Consider the following 16,500-nt stretch of genomic DNA (forward strand, 5'->3'; position numbering starts at 1 on the left):
ATCAAATGTGACAGAAAGAACATGACTCTCTGTGGGTAGAGTATGATTTCATTCTATTATGTTCAACATCTTTAAAATGCTCCCTGAAGGTCTATTATCAGGACCTAAAACTTGCACAACACCTAAGATCCCTCCAGCATACAGTGTGCCATCCTTCCAACCTGCTAGTTGTCTCAATGCTGCAAAACTAGACTGAACTAGGACAAAGTCAACATATTCTCTAAGAGGAGAACCCCTCAGGATATTCACTGAGTTACCTGACACAGAAAGAAAAATCCTAGTAAATTTATGAGATGATAAAAATCTGTATATTAATTTGTAGTTTTTATGAAAAGAAGTGAGCTGGAATTTTTAACATCTAAGGCAATTAGAGCACTCACGCAAAGTCAGCTGTGCATGAAAAAAATCCCAGCTACTATTCCCACTCCATTCTCAACCTCCTCTGCAATACTCATTCACATTTACATTAGATGTACCTACTCTACTCAATAAGGAAAAAGGAATAAATATCAACGTGGAAAAATACTAACAGGCTGATATGACAGAAAACATTCTGAAAGTGAGGAGAGGAAATGAGTTGTTTCATTAGGAAGCTAGATCGGACCCCAAATCTTCAGTCCTACTCTCCAAACCTGCCTAGTATCACGCAGAACAGGCAGAGACCAGTTGGTTCAAGCCCAGTCTCCACAACTGCAGACAACAATATAACTGACATTCAAAAGTTTTCCATAGAATATTGCAGGCCACAAAGTAATTCACAATACCTACAGCAAACTTAAAACTGAAACATGGCCAAGAATTACAATCACAACAGTGCAGGAGGAAAACTGAAGAGGTAAATCTCATTAATCTCCTGAGTACCTCAAAGAAGAGGAAATTTGTTAATAAAAAACTCTAGATAATCAGAGGACACAGCACTGCAGATTAACTGAAAAGAGCCTTACCAAGTGGCTGGAATTCCACTTCTTCTGTGGAAATGACCAAAGAAAGGTCCTGTGGGAAGAAGCTTACAGAAAGGCAAACAAATTCTTGCTCTGTTCTTGACACGTGCCTCACGACCGTAAGGAAACGGACTGGGTGATTGTTGTGCACCAACCCAAACTTGCTAATCAGAAACCAGCAGGAGAGTGTCAGGCCACTTGAGGGAGGGAACATTCTGGTGCCTGTAGACAGGAAACAAAAAGGCAGCAAGGAAGTTGTATTCCTTGTGCAGCCACTAGCAAACTGCTTTCTGTTGCATTTGTAGTCCAAACCATGCAAGAACTGACATTAGATTATGAGGTTTAATTTCTGTTCTATTAGATTTCTCTGCCTGTATTCAATATCACAGAGACTGCACATATGAGTCTGTGCGTATGTGTAAATGACCTAAAATTGACTGATAAGAAATGACTACTAGAACTCCATGCTATGGAGCTCATCAATTAGGAATCACTGAGCCAGAAACAAGTTCTTAAATTTTGCAAAAATTCAGGAAGCAAAAGGTACAGCCATTTCACTGTTCACCCAACAGAGGATTTTGATGTTTAGGAGAACCCCATTAAGTGACAGGTGCTATTGCTGCCATGGGAGATTACCCAAAAATCTGGTGGCTCTGATTTGTTAAGACTGTTTTCTTAGCAGCCTGCCTTAAATTTTTACTGCTAATGTTAATCTTAATTTATCACACTATTAAGCTACATCTGATACTGCATTTTGCTGAGCAGCTTGAATTATACAGTTCAGAGCTGGTCTGGGACACAGAGAAATATTTTGAAATACACAGCTTATTTGCTGCCGTTTCTTACAGCTGTTGAATGCTTTCAGTGGGGCTGAAAAGTGAGTGCTTACAGGAAGCTACAGCTGAGTCACAGTGCTTACCCATGCCAATTCCTCCCGAGACAGATTGGTCTGCACTGGGTCCCATAACAGTGGCCAAGGTAGGGAGGTATAAACACCTACAGAAGCAAGCACCCATTCATCAAAAATGTAAAATCATACCTGAAACTCACCAGTCACTTAATACTGCAGAATCATGGTAGCAAGGCAGAGAGTAAGCTATCAGCAATAACAAAACAGGTTGGCAAAATTGCTGCAAGGGATGCAGCAATAGGGCACATAAATAGGTTAAGACAAAGAGAGAAGTGAATAGTTACTGTGTCCAGAGTAAGGGCTTGGAGACTACTAAGCAGCTCAAGAAAAAAGCAACAGCAACGATACCCATAGCCTTCCATGGACATGTCAAACTCCACAAATGATGGAGCCAAAGCAGTGCTGTGTAGCTGGAAGTTTCGAGGTGATGTCATGGAGATGAGACTCATTGCAGTCTGGAGTGCAAGTGCAGATCCCTTAGACACCCAAGGAGAGTTGCTGACAGGCACAACTGTCTGAGGATCAGTTTTATTGTCCATCGTGTCCTCTTCTGAGCCTACAAGATCAATAGTGTCTAACCAGATCAATGTCTGCAACACTTTTTCCAGTCACAGATTTTGCCCATATTCTATTCATCACTGCTAAGAACAGCCCTACATGCTCTTGAAATAACACATCCTCAGCATCCTGCAGAAATACAAAAAAATACTGCACTAAAGGAATTTCAAAATGCGAGGCTGGCAGGAGAGATGAGCTCTACAGAAATGATAGCTGTATTTTCTCCCCACACATCTTCAGAAAGATCCAGACTTCACTGCTGGTAAAAAAGGTCCCCAACTCATTGGTTCCATTTTTCTTATACACAGACCATTCAATTCTGCTGTAACAGAACAGTTCCAAGCAACATGTGGGAGAGGATTTGAAGAAGGACTGCAAAGAACATAAGACCCAAATTCATACTATGCTGTATCAGGTGTCTCATGGGCATGAGAACAGTATAAGAGCCAAATACTATTACTGTAGCCTTCACCTGCAAAATACATTATAGCAGAGAGAGAACTTGGCTGGAAAATAGCCTGTATAAGCAAGGCAGTCTACTAGGATATCCTAGGGACTACAAAAAGCAGTGTTTTTATTTACATCTTTATTCTCCTTCTAGATATAAATCACAGGAAAAACATGCTGCAAAACCATGAGACAGCCTCCTTGGTTTGTAGAATATCATTAGTATTTTTATAGATCACTTCCATGTCTGATCTAAGAAAGACTGAGTCTGTAATCAGCATCTAGCTCGAGCTAAGATATTACATAATTTGATCTCTCAGTGTTGGTCAAGTACCACCCAACCTGGGCAATAGCCAGTATAGAACTTCAGCCATACTCCACCTTCACCGTGCCTGTCTGGGAGCAACCTACTCAAGGGAAGTTTCCTGTCATTTTGGAGAAATCTATAACCCAGCCACTGTATCAGCAACAGGCTATTCATTATGTGCTTACCTGCATTAGCTGAATCACTCCCCTGACATGAAAGGACGTTGGTCTTGTTTGTGCTGTGCCTGGAAGGCAGTATTGGAGAACCTCCCAGCCGAAGAAATTGCCTAACGTGAAAAAAAAAAATTAAGAAAGCAACTAAAAAAAGGAAAACAATGAAGCCAGACATTCTGGAGTCACAGCAACCAGGCAAATACAGCTCAGCCCTCTGGAGAACAACTTTCTTATTGAACACCAAATTTTAAAGACTGAGAAACAAGACTACACTTTTTATTTCTGCATCTATTATTGACGTGGATCTGAGATAAGAGAAAGTCACTTTTACTCTTCAGAAAACAGCTTCTCCATATGAAGTTGTTTTGCAATTACTTAATTAGTTCATTCATAAATGGCTTTACAACCCCTGCAGAGATGATGCAGCAGAACACTACAGACACACCATCTTCAGTAAGTCATTTAAGCACATATCCTGCAATCAATGAGAAAATAGTATTAACTGAGACTTGAAACAAAAGGCTGAGTCTTCCTGAATTAGAGCACTACGTGAAGCATCTGATTATTATATAAACTTCACAAAAAATTGCACTAAAGCAAATTGTTCCATTAGATACAATCTGATACCTTAACACATCTGGTTCAATAGCCTGTGATGCAAGCTTCTCAAACACTCTAGTGAGGGGCAGATGCAGCGGATGATTCTCATTGTGGAAGGCATCCTGACAGGAAGTTATGATGGTGCTCAGCAACCCAGATTCACACATCACCTGACGACTCTTTTCTGACTTCACCAGGGACTGGATATGATCAATCACAGCATATTGGATTTCCTGTGAAAGCTGAAATGGACACAGAACTGAAGTCAGAGGGCAGGAACTAGAATTGCACATGGTAGCTGATTTATTTTATTTAATTGGTTTTTTTCATTTGTCAAATCTCTGGATGTAAAAATCTGGCCCAGAAAAGAAGCCCCTAAGACCAGAGGCTCAAGTGCAACTGCATGGCTCTTCTGTAAAGTTCTGCAGTTGCACAGTATCCATATATTCATCTGAGAGCTGCTCAGCCATCCATAGTTCAGCTTTCGTGCCTCAACACTATGGTAGTGAAGGACCAGGGCTCTCGGTTGTCATTCTAAAGAAGGGACCACCACCAAGGGCAGCTTATTAGGCATAAGTTCCAAGACCAACCCAGGAACTCAGAATATATTTAACATTAAGCCTGTGGAGAGTCATACTGGCATGATCTACTCTTCATTCTAAAAGTACTGTTTTAAAACAAAACTGTGTCTAGCAATGTCATGAAACACTTACTTAATTTTAAACACTTCTCTACATGTTTTGCTGAATTGAAGCTTTACTTCATTATTGCTTCTTAATGATCTTAAAATCTCCCATTTCTCATAAATTATTTTTAGAGCATTTTGTTCCCAGTTAGGAATGGATTGTACCCCATTGACCTAACCAGATTTCACACAAAAGCAACTGGATCATATATTTAAACACAAATCTTACAAAGACGAATTGTTCCCCACTCCCAAGAGCTCTCCTGCTTTCTCATACACTTTTCCAGGAAACAGATACGCAAACTTTTAAAGAAAAGGATGACAATGGTGGCAGACATGCAAATTGGGGCACTGGGATTTGATTTTATAACATGAACGAGAATCAACTGGATTCAGGATAACCTAGCTTATTAAGTGTAAAGAGGAATTCAGCTCTTTTGCATCCAACCAAACAAAACTACTACAGGACAATTTCCAAGCCAACAAACAATTTGTTTTCAAAGTGTCTCCAGCTGCAACACTTAGATAATAATACTGGCATATCCCTTACAATATCCATACTGTTTTTGCAAACTCAACTACTATTTTTCATATCTGAAGCATGAGTTATTTGGATAACATTTTCTTCTCTCTGAAGGACTGTTCATTCCCAGGGATGCAATTTTCACTGTGCATCTCATTACATGTAGAAATCATCCACCAGACAGAACTATACTATTTTTCAGAGAGGCACTTACTGCTGCAGTGTTTCAAAGTCTCACTCATAACTTTTTGGATCTTTTAATTAATAGCTTACTCTATTTCTGACTATATGCAGGAAAGTATCAAGATATGTAAAACTACAACTAAACAGAGAACAACGCAGGTCTTGACTAAGTGAAACAGCTGGTTTACTCCAAAATAAATCCAATAAAAGCATAATGGCATACAAAAAAAATTGATTGTTTTCATTAGCTTAGCAGCTTTGTCAATACCAATATTGCCCTGTTTTGAATAAAATGTGTTGTTTTCATGGATCTTTGTTCCAGTAAAATAAGATTTTAGTAGAAATACTAAAGGTGTCCAGGAAACCACTCTGTGTGTTTCTATATGCATGGATTGATTTTCTTAGCACATATTATTTGCACCATGAATCAGGATATTGAAGGTGCAGTTAGAATGTAGTTGAGGTCTGCCTCAAACTAGAGTCTTAAGGGTAAAATGTCATGTAGCAATTTGCCCAATCTGCTTAAGCATTTCCCAGATTCTTGCTCCTAAGAGCCCATAGTTTCAAAACTTGGTAGCTGAATTTAATTCACCGTTATTCATCTTCAAGATTTTTATGCTATGTTCAAGATGAGCAAAAATGATGAACCTTTGGCAGTTTGCATTCACTTCATCAGGATGCAATTTCCTGAGATTAAAGAATGATACAGCAATAATTCTGTGTGCATTTGCAAAAAGCAGTTACTTCTCAGTCTCAGAGTACCTCTTACTAGAAAAGCTAGCAGCCCCTCACAGAAAATTAGAATTAACTTCCTAACAAATCACAGATTTAGTTTTACTAATGAAGAAATCAAGGCATCAAAAGAAGAGTTTTCAAAAAGTTCCAAGGGACCCAGGACTTTAAATTGTGCTTTCAAAAGAAAAGGAAGACATCCATCAGCTTAAAACCCACTGTCTCTAGAGAATTTGAGTCACTGCTGAAAATCATATGTCATAAAAATATTCATCAATTTATCACAGCTTAAATTGCTGATGCACTGTTCTCAACTGCAAGCACATTCCCTTTCTTTCATAATATTTTGCTGATTAATTCTCACCCACTAACAAGCAAAACTTACTTTGCTGACAAGTATGTATAACTGGTTTTTGCTCTTTGCAAATAGGCAGGGAAAAAAGTATTATGAACTCCATGAACTGTTTCTACGTTTTCAAAAACATGGAACAAGACAGGGCATAGTTAAATGCCCCAAATAAGTCACAACATCTTCATCAGGCTTGTCACATTTCGCCTCAGTACAGTATGTAAGAGAAACTAAAGATCTTTGCTCATATAAATACCAGGGTTACTACTGCCTTCTAGAGGAAATACACTAGCAAGCCTTGACTATTTGAAGCCAGGCAACAAAATCTCTTCTTAATGTTAAGGATCCTTTTGTTAATTCTAGTGGTCTGACACACCTCTTGCTCACCCACTTACTTTTAGTTGCACTACTTTTTCCCCCACAGTATTAGCTGAATGCAGCATTTCCTTCTCATTTTTCCAAGCTACTCTGCAGTGCTATAATATGATGTTCATCAGACATCTGAAGGGAAGACAAAGCTGTCCTGCCACCTTATAAATAATACAATTGCATGAAATAGAAGACAAAGTGGAAAATTATCTTCAGTATAGTTAAGCCAAGGATTCTTGGTAGAGGTCCTATCTCTTCAATCCAGGGTACATTACCAACAAGAATTTATGCAACTTTAGAGACACTGGCTGCTTTTTAAGGAGAAAGTGACAGCAAGAGAAACAGGACAAATAAAAGGGCAGGCTGTGGGGTTGGAAGCAGAGAAAAAAAATTGCTTAATTTGTATAAACAGTGAAAGCTTCAGAAGCTGGTTTATCAATGAACAAGCAAACTTCTAACTAAAAGCCTCCTACCAGAGTTTTGATCCATTCTCCATTCCTTTATCCCAAAACCTTAGCTGCACAATCCAAAGGGGAATGAAGCTCTGGCCAAATGCCTGAAGATTTTCCTTGCACAGATAACACAGTGCAGTAATTTAGGAATTCACTGTGACATTAACAGTTACATTAGCAGTAAAATCAGTAATATAAGTCTAAAGGCAGACAAATCTCAATGTCACACAGTCTTCTATGTCAGCGACCTTTTCCATTTAGAAATAATTATCATTTTTAAGAGATACAAATACCTGAAAAATGTTACTCTGTTAACATCTGCAGTGAGAACAAGTAGTTTAGGCTAAATTTAAAACAGGGATAAAGGTCTTTTTAAAAGGTGTGAAACTTGTTTTGATGGACAATATTTTACTTTCACAACAGTGAATATGACAGCAATTCATCATAGGAGGGACATGGATGAAAACAGAAAGGACAAATTCAGCTGTGGAAGCAATAACATTACTTAACAAAAGCATGGATAATTTCTATAATGAATCATGTGAAGATTTTTTTTTTCCTGTACTCAAAAGAAATCTATTGGGATGACAACACAGAACTGAATCATGCTTTGATTCTCTTTTCAGAAGTTGTTTCTTTTCCCTTACTCAGGTTTGTCAGATCTAGGAGATCTCGGTATCTGACATTGCAAACAAGAAAGATCTGGCATGACACTCTGGAATCTTAAAAGCCAGAGTTCCACAATTCCAGGCAAGGATAAGATGTGTCTGAGAGGAAATATCTTTCTTTTTAAGGTAAAAAAACCACAGTGAATATCCTGGGCCACATCTCTAAAATGTATGCTAACCTGTCTCTACTTAGTTTTTGAAATGTGTAATGCTATCTTTCATCATTGAACAGGCAGCATATTAATAAAAGGAAAGTCTACCTTTTACTTGGGCAAACATTATGCAGTTTGATGGAAAATAGTTTAGTACGAGTCATGGGCATGAACATGAGTAATGTCCTTTAAATAGAGGTTACTGACTCAAAGACTGTCTCTTGGGCAGTTTTAAAGTTTTAAGCAAATTTTCATACCCATATGACATTCAAATGTTTGGGTTTTTTGGTCATATCTAGGAATGACAGTAATATACATCCACAAATCTATTCTCCTCAGCTTTTAAGTTTCATTCTAGAGAGTATTAAGAAAAGGATGAAGTGCAAAATCACCTGTTTTAATGTTTGCTATTGTTTTTTTCTATACTGACAGCCTCGAGTGCTTCAATCTATCACTGCTTGGGTCTGACAAAGGTCACTGAGAAGTTGCAAAATTGGCAGGAAATGGATATTATCTCTGAGAGTCAGAATCAAAGTACATTAATTTTATTGAGTTCCATTAATGTTTCTGTAAAAGCAGTGCTTTCTCATTGCCAATTCAGTAAAAGTAAAGGAATTGCACATGACCTGAACTGATTCTGAAGATTTTTCCAGATTACTCTTGGATACCTGGGCCTAAAATATCCATCACGGCAGTAAAGGGATGAGTTACTGCCTCTTTTCCAGAATTGCTCCTAAAAAATTTACTATTTGACTCAGTCTTAAATTCAGAGTAAGAAGCCCCTTCAGATTTTTTCATGAAAGTCTGCAGTAAAAAGCTCCATTCACAAAGACATAATTTCATCTCTCACATAACTGCCAAACACTGTTGTGCTAAAAAAGAACCAAAACCAACAGAGTAGTAACCTGCTTGGGACAGAATATATCCATCCAAAGAGTAATTCCTTCAGTTATTTTCCTTCTACCAAGTAGCTCCCCTTCACTGGCCATGGAGTTCCACCTTTTCATCAGATCTTACCTAACTACTGTGTTCCAAGTAGCATCTCATTGCATAAGTGTTCATGCAGTGGTATATTTTATGACTAAAGGCATTGAAGTCCAGCCTTTCATGTCTGTACCTGGTAGCATCAGTGAGCTTCCCAAGCTCTGAAATATTCTATTCATTCTCTCACACACTTTTAAATAAAAATAGCCCGGAAAAATTCTATTTTTCCTCTATCCTTTTTGTGGGTTATTTGGTGAAAAACTCATCAAGACATTTGTTAACTCCAAGCTGGAGTCTGAATTAGGATCTTGCATAACAGTGGTCCCATTTTACATAAGATAATCCTATTCACAACAGCAATACTAAATAAACACTACCGGCAATAATTTATTGTTGACTAAGAAAAAAGGAGCAAGAAAGAAACAAAAGATTAACATACTTAAATATATAACTGAGGTTGCTGGAATTTGTGCTCTAGTCCTTCATATTTTTAAGAACACTGCCATCTACTGAGGGTCTGAGAGGCTTTCTCTCCTACAGAGCTCAAGTCCTAGAGCCAACTCTGACTTCCTGATGACACTCTCATCCAATTAACTGTTCTACTTGATTTTCAGAAATTAATTACTGTAATTAACAAAATTTCACTAGCTGATGGCTTGGTTCCACTAAACAAAGTTGGGATGAGCCAGCAGTAACTTGCCCTCCCACCTTCCATAGCTCTGGATGAACAATCTGGTTTTATTTCAATCCCTTCATATGTACTTTAACTGTATCCAAGTATTTTAGACCAAATAGCAGATACAATATAGCAAATATGCCTATGCAGAGTGGTTGTGTGCATGGAAGGTTTGACAAAGCAAAACAGGTTCTAAGCTGCATTGAAAGTTTATGGACCAGTAAGTCTGAGGAGCCAGGCTGTTCTGGTTGCTAGGTCCGTTAGCAATACTTTAAAAAATTTTCAAGGGATTTCTACACTGTGCCTTTACAATAAGTATTCTGGGACCAAATTCCATGTACTGCTTCAGACAGGTATAGAAACACTTAGTCAAACTGATAGCCAAGAGCCTTTGTCGTTTTTAATCTGTTGACTCAGTGAAATTTGTGCTGTTCCTCTTGACAGTGTTCTAGGTAAATGTTAGTACCGCCACATTTGCAAAGAGTAAGCAATTCCTGGAAATAAAGCTACAGAAAAGTAGAAGACACTGTTTAGATGTCACTTTGATATGTTCAGACTCACCTGAGCATGTCCTTCTTTGTACAGCTTTGGCAGCAACCTCACCATGACACAGACAGCACCTGGATGTACAATGGTGCAGTCTCTCATTTCCAAGCTGCAGTAAAAAGACACATCATCATAATGATCATTAACAGTAGCAAAGAGGGTCCAACAATGTTCCAGCAGAGTACAGCGTTAAATCCTCCTAGCAGTAACCAGGCTCAGCATTTGAAACTAAGCAAACAATACAGATGACCTGGATGAGCTGGAAGCTTCCTTAGAGTAAAAATGACAGGACATTACCTGCTCATGAGCTCAAATCTGAGGGACCTGCACATCCCTGCGCATGTGCAGCTGCCTCTTTATACAAACTGTGCCTTTGAAGGTACTCGCAGTACAAAAAAAGAGACAACCATAGGAATCACTGATATATCAGTACTTCAAAACATAACAGAAACAAGCAAAGATGAGACAGTCTTGGTGAAACCAGTATGCCAGCCTCCCCTTTCAACATCAGAATCTGCCCAAATTAGTAAAACAAAGTTGAATATCTGTGCTTCTCCACAAGTTTTCATTTTTGCCATTTATCACCTTTGTATGTTCAGGCACAGGAAGAAACTGAGGCATCAGAGACACCACAGAGAAGATCTCCTTCCACCATGATGCAAGCATTAGATGTATCTCAAAGATGAACCCACAGCATAGCAGAAACTCCAGTGCAGGCACTGCAGGCTCATCCTGTTCAGAGTATCATCAGCATTTCTGGGTGCACCTCTGAACTGGAGTTGTGATGTGCACTGTCAGAAACATCCTTCCCAAACAGAACTCACAAGAAAAGCAAAGGCAACATCTAACTGTTGTATTTAGACCAACAAAATAATGCACAATATGCTTTATGGACTGTATAAAACAAGTAAAAGAGTGAGCATGTAAAAAAAGAAAAGTTTTACAAGGGATCTAAAGAAGGGTAAAAAGGTTGCAATTAAACGTGTTTATTAGCCACTTCCAAAAAAAGGATTATCTGATACATCAGATAAGCAACGAGTAATGTGTAGCACACTGCCACACAGTGACAAATAATTCTTACTGCACCCTCAAGAAAGATATTTTCAAATTAAGTGCTCATTTGCAATATTTTCTGTACAATGAATCAAAATCAGATCTGGTATAACGTGTTGCTGCAGTAGTGGCTCCAGTGTGGATACATACATCTGTACTTGACATGAATGTGGGTGAGCTTTTAAATGTCAAACAATAAAAAAGTAGTCTCTGAAAATATGCTCTCCTCCCATCTCAACCCAAAACCCCTAATCATTTTTAAAGAGAAAAATCCAGGCTCACTAAAATCAATAGGGTTGAGATTGTGGTTGGAAAGCTTACTGGCTGGAAACAACCTTGGGGTGCTGGTCAACATCCTGCTAAACATGGGCCAGCAGTGTGCCCAGGTGGCCAAGAGGGCCACTGACATCCTGGCCTGTATCAAAAACAGCACGGCCCACAGGACCAGGGGCAGTGATCGGCCCCCGCCAAACAAGACTGGACAGGCCAAACGACAACCCCAGGATACAAGTCTGGGCACAGCAACACAAGAAAAAAAGGAAGGCCCTAAAGGACGGACAAAAAACAGCAGCCAAGCGGGCGAAGAATCGAAAACAAGACGAAACAAACAGACTCCGGCACCCTAACCACAAGACCACAAGGGACCCCCCCCACTACAACAAAAGCACCAGTACCATAGCAGCAAGCACCTGAAAATAAACCAGCACCCACACCACAGCACAAGGGCGATCCAGACAACCACACGAGTCCACTCCATCTATGTCACCAGTATCATGCTACGAATCACAAATCTGCTCTGCACTGGCTGCTACTTAAAAATAAGATAAATAAGAGGGTTTGGGGACAAAATGAGACGTCACAAAGAACCTGAAGAGCCATTAGCACAGTGAGTCTGTAGTAACAGCAGTTGCAGCAGCCATTCTGCTCAGGTGGGCACAAAGAAGGGCTTCCCTCCCAAAGAGATCAGCCTCAGTTAACACAGCTTGCAGCAAGCTATGTCAAATCACCAGGAGCAAAAGGAAAACCAGAAACCAATCTGTCACAGAAGGTGTTTCAAACATTACTGCAGGAGCAGGAACACAGAGGGCTGTTTTTGAGATGGGAATGACAGGGTCAATTCCCCCGTGGCCCAGCAGCTTGCAGCATCACTGACCACAGGACAGTGTAAGAGGCTAGAATATTATCCAGCACTAAAATACTAACTTTGGGATGTTAAATATAGGTTGTAGGATGGGACATCACAGGCCACCTACACTGACTGCACTCAAGTTCCTCCTTTCAAGCTGCATAGTTGCAGCCTGAAGCCTTCTTCAGGGGGAAGTGTGAGTTTGGAATATAGCTGAGAGGAAGCTGCATCAGGGGAACTACAGGCTTGCAGAAACTATGGGAACTTGATTTCTTATTTTTATTTTCATAAAATTTAAAGTATCCAGGCTATGTGGCCTGATGATTGACAGCTTTCCAGTACATGTTCCTCTTCTGCGTTTGCATACATTTGTCATGGACAGTCTCCAGGCACCTCTGGCTAATTTGATTCCCTCTTGTGTCTTCATATCCCAGAACCAAAGCCAAAAGGTCCTGAAAAAGACACTGTGAATGGAATGGATCCCAATTTACAGGATTAATTTCTCCATGAATGCTACTGAGTTATTTCACAGCCTTGCAGCTCAGCAGGCAAAACAACACAAGGACATAGGAAGCCTTGCTTTACATTTCACATCTAATGATTTGAGAAAGACAATTAGAAGACAGAGTCATACCTTTCCCAGCATTGCCACTGATCTACTCTTTCTCCCATATCCTCTCTTATTACACATTTAAGCAACACAACTACCACCATCTGTATACTCTCTACACATTAACCCATGTTCTCCCAAATTGGGCTACGAAGATCTACTTTGAAAAGAGCATTCATTCCTCCAGAGCTACCAACTCCTCTCCCCAGCACTGAGTATCCAACCAGAAGCTTACAGTGTAATTAAGAGTGGTAATAGGGAGCAAACATCTCCATGACTACTTCAAAATCCGCTGCACAAGGAACAAAGAAAGCTACTGTACGTTTTCCTTGTTGCTTCAAACAAGTGTAAATATAACCAGAAATGCTTACTCAGCCTGACCAGTACTTGGGGAACAAAAGCTCTGCTGACTTCAGTGAGTGCTGCTACAAGTGGTAGAGCTAATGTCTTGGTCTTTAAACCTAGAAGATGACTGTGAAATAAACTACAATAAGGGTTGAAGGAATCCCACACTTATCAGCTTAATCTTTTTAAGCATAACTCCAGCCAGAAATGTGTTTGATAAAAGGACTGAGAGATTCGAGATAAAGCTACAGCTGAATGAAGGGACAGAACTCACAAGTTACGAAATCCAAGTTATTCAGAACTGATTCACAGCTGACAGCTGTGTTGATTTCTGCTATAGTCATTCCTTCCTACGAAGGATATATATTTTTATATAAACCTTCATTCAATGAGGGAGGCAGCATTACTATTCCTTTTCCAATCTTCTCTAATTCAGCATGAATAAATGAATGAGAGCGTGTCTGCACACATGCGCTTGGACACATATGCATAGGGCAGCATTTAAAATAACTTAAAATAACTTCTATTTTTAATGTAACAGGTGACTAGAAGCAGCTTTCCACATAATTGAAAAAGTCAAAATTGGTTGGGGCAGACTCAAGCAGAGACTAAGCACAAGTTGCAAGTCCCAGCAATTCTTTCCTTAGAGTCCATTCCTGCTCCCATATTGCAGGAGTCAGAACCTTCAGCACAAACTCTGCAACTATTGGGTTTTGTGTCCCACTGCTCCACTAAATCCTTATGCCCTAATTTTTACCATCAGTTACCTTTCTGCTGCCTGGAAGCCTGAAAGTTGGGATTGTGACACTGATTTGTTTGTTCTTAGGTTATATCACACCTTACCTCAGTTTACTACCACATAAAATGCACATACTATATTTTCTGCGGCAAATAAAAACTTACTTCTCCTCAGGGTTTCCCCATAGCCTATGGGCAGAGGCAGGTAATTTGTTGCCTGGTATTTTGAAAGCAACAGGATGCTCTTCTTGAGTTTGGGGTCCCTCCTGATCACCTCTTGATGTTTCTCCCATCTCTGGCTTTCTCTCCTTGAAGTAGCTCTCCTGATGGAGGGTTCCTTTTATCATGAGATCAAGAAAATTCAGTATCCATATGCAGTTCTTTAGCCACATTGGGAAAGGTTCTGAAGAACAGAAAGCTGCATCCAAAAATTCTGCAAACGTCCTTTTCTTCTCAAGGTTCAGAGGAATTTGCCATTCCCCTTGCCATTCCCCTTGTGTCCAGAAGCATCCAAGTGATCCGAGATCCTCTGCCATCTTTTCAAAGAGACCACTCCTCTGGAAGAAATTGCTGTTGACAGGGTCTAGGTGCAGGGCAGCTGTTACCACCTGAAGTGTGTAGAAAACAAGCTCCAATATGCAATTCTGTCCAAATGCTGTCCACAGCCCAGATGGAGGGTCCTGCAGTGCACCTTCCATGTCTGAGAGGAGGGACAGGAGCGCATTGAATCCACTGCAGGTTCTGAAAGCTGAATGGCTCTTGAGACTCTCCAGTATCCTCAAGAGTGACTACAAACATTGAGAAGAAAGGAGCACTTAAATCAAGGAACAAAGAAGCTTTAGAATATTTTAAAATTCCAAGTTTGTATCAGAATTCTTTCATTGAAATTTCACTCTTTGAAATACAAAAAAAAAAAGTTGATCAAAATAAAGGTCATCATTGCACAACTTTTCTCTTCCTCCCTTCCCCCGTATACCCAATGAGTCATACAACCAAGACTTGAATGCACCCTGAGGAGCAACCTGTGGAGTCAGCCTGACCGGTAGGGAATAGTGCTCACAACAACGAGTAAAGAAATCAAATTTTTCGCATTACATATCCTAGTCAGTTTGGCCAGAGGTGGTTTCATACCTTTGGCTATTCTTTTATCAGTCTTCTCAGGCTCACTCAAGAAACCTGTCTTTGCCTTAAATAAATAAAAGTAGAGATTCAATTGTAAATACCTTCATATAGAAACCAACAAGAAGGTGCAGCTCTCTTTAAGCGAGTCTTCCCGCAGTCCTGAATACGCATGAGAAGCCACACAACTTTTGCTCATATGACTGGGGAGGCCCTTTCCAAAAAAGCAGTGACTCATGATGGCACAAAGAATGCTGCAAGGAGCAGGCTCTCCTCATTAAGAAAAGCAATAATAATATCTTTCTCAGCTGAGGTATTTTTAAAGTTTGCACAACTTTTTGGACGAAAAAAAGTCATAAAAATGAATGCCACTTGCCAATATTACACATGCATAAAAAACCAGCTTATGCCACCTGTCAATTTTGAATGTTATGGGCTCGCCATTTTAAAACAAATCTAGACAAGTTATTAAGAGCTGTGGAAGTAAAATTAGTGAGAAAAAAGAGCTTGCAAGGAAACAGACTAGTATATTTGAATGTAATCCATCCCAAGTTTTTGGAATGTTGCACAATTCGTTTTGTAAATATGATGTTCCTACAGGCACCAGGGTCTTTTCACATTTGAATTCATAGTTTTTCACATTGGAAAGGGTTAAATTTACTCTTTCCCAAGAGATATCTGATGAAAGAGCTTCACTTCACAGCCTTCTGAAGAGGAACAGTTTCTAAAAGAAATATATTTGCCCATAACAGGACCTAGGACTGTGGGAGAGGGCTGCCAGAACTGAAGGGGGAAGGGGAACTCCATTACTGTCATTCAATTTTGTATGATAATGTATCAAACCAGGCAGAGACTTTGAACAGGGAGTAAATTTAATAACTTAGAGTTGAAGTTATCAGGATGGCTTTAACACATTTCAGAGAAGGTCAGCAGTAAACACATTTCCTCCAGCTCTAACTCAGTTAGAATTTAATCACCTATGAGTTAGTATTCCTCTGTCTTGAATCTATAAAACTGATGTCTGCTGGAAACCCCCTAACTCAGTTACTGTTAACAGAATTTATTTCACACATTCCATTATTTGTTATTCTTCATAATTGTCCACGTGCCACGCTGGAATACGGCAGTGCTAATTGCATTTGGGCTCAGGCTTTAACAGCTAAATATACATTAGCAAATCAATCTGAATTTGTGTGTAACACAATCACAGTCCCAATGGATAAAGATAATAAATTCATTTGCTTATATTATGCT

At 39.5% G+C, this 16,500-nt stretch overlaps 1 protein-coding gene across 1 annotated transcript in view; it reads right to left on the reverse strand.

Moving 5' to 3' along the window:
* The window catches only part of WDFY4 (WDFY family member 4), a 121,151-nt gene that overhangs the window by 87,953 nt on the left and 16,698 nt on the right, over positions 1-16,500 (reverse strand). Inside the window, exons 12-18 of the mRNA XM_017839592.1 lie at positions 14,293-14,915; positions 10,271-10,364; positions 3,964-4,178; positions 3,349-3,449; positions 2,200-2,407; positions 1,861-1,937; positions 945-1,163 (exon numbers count right to left, since the gene is read on the reverse strand). Coding sequence (XP_017695081.1) covers positions 945-1,163; positions 1,861-1,937; positions 2,200-2,407; positions 3,349-3,449; positions 3,964-4,178; positions 10,271-10,364; positions 14,293-14,915 — 1,537 coding nt within the window. The remainder of the gene's footprint in view (positions 1-944; positions 1,164-1,860; positions 1,938-2,199; positions 2,408-3,348; positions 3,450-3,963; positions 4,179-10,270; positions 10,365-14,292; positions 14,916-16,500) is intronic.

The sequence above is a fragment of the Lepidothrix coronata genome, unplaced genomic scaffold (assembly GCF_001604755.1).
Source record: "Lepidothrix coronata isolate B3197 unplaced genomic scaffold, Lepidothrix_coronata-1.0 Scaffold8, whole genome shotgun sequence".
Taxonomy (NCBI): domain Eukaryota; kingdom Metazoa; phylum Chordata; class Aves; order Passeriformes; family Pipridae; genus Lepidothrix; species Lepidothrix coronata.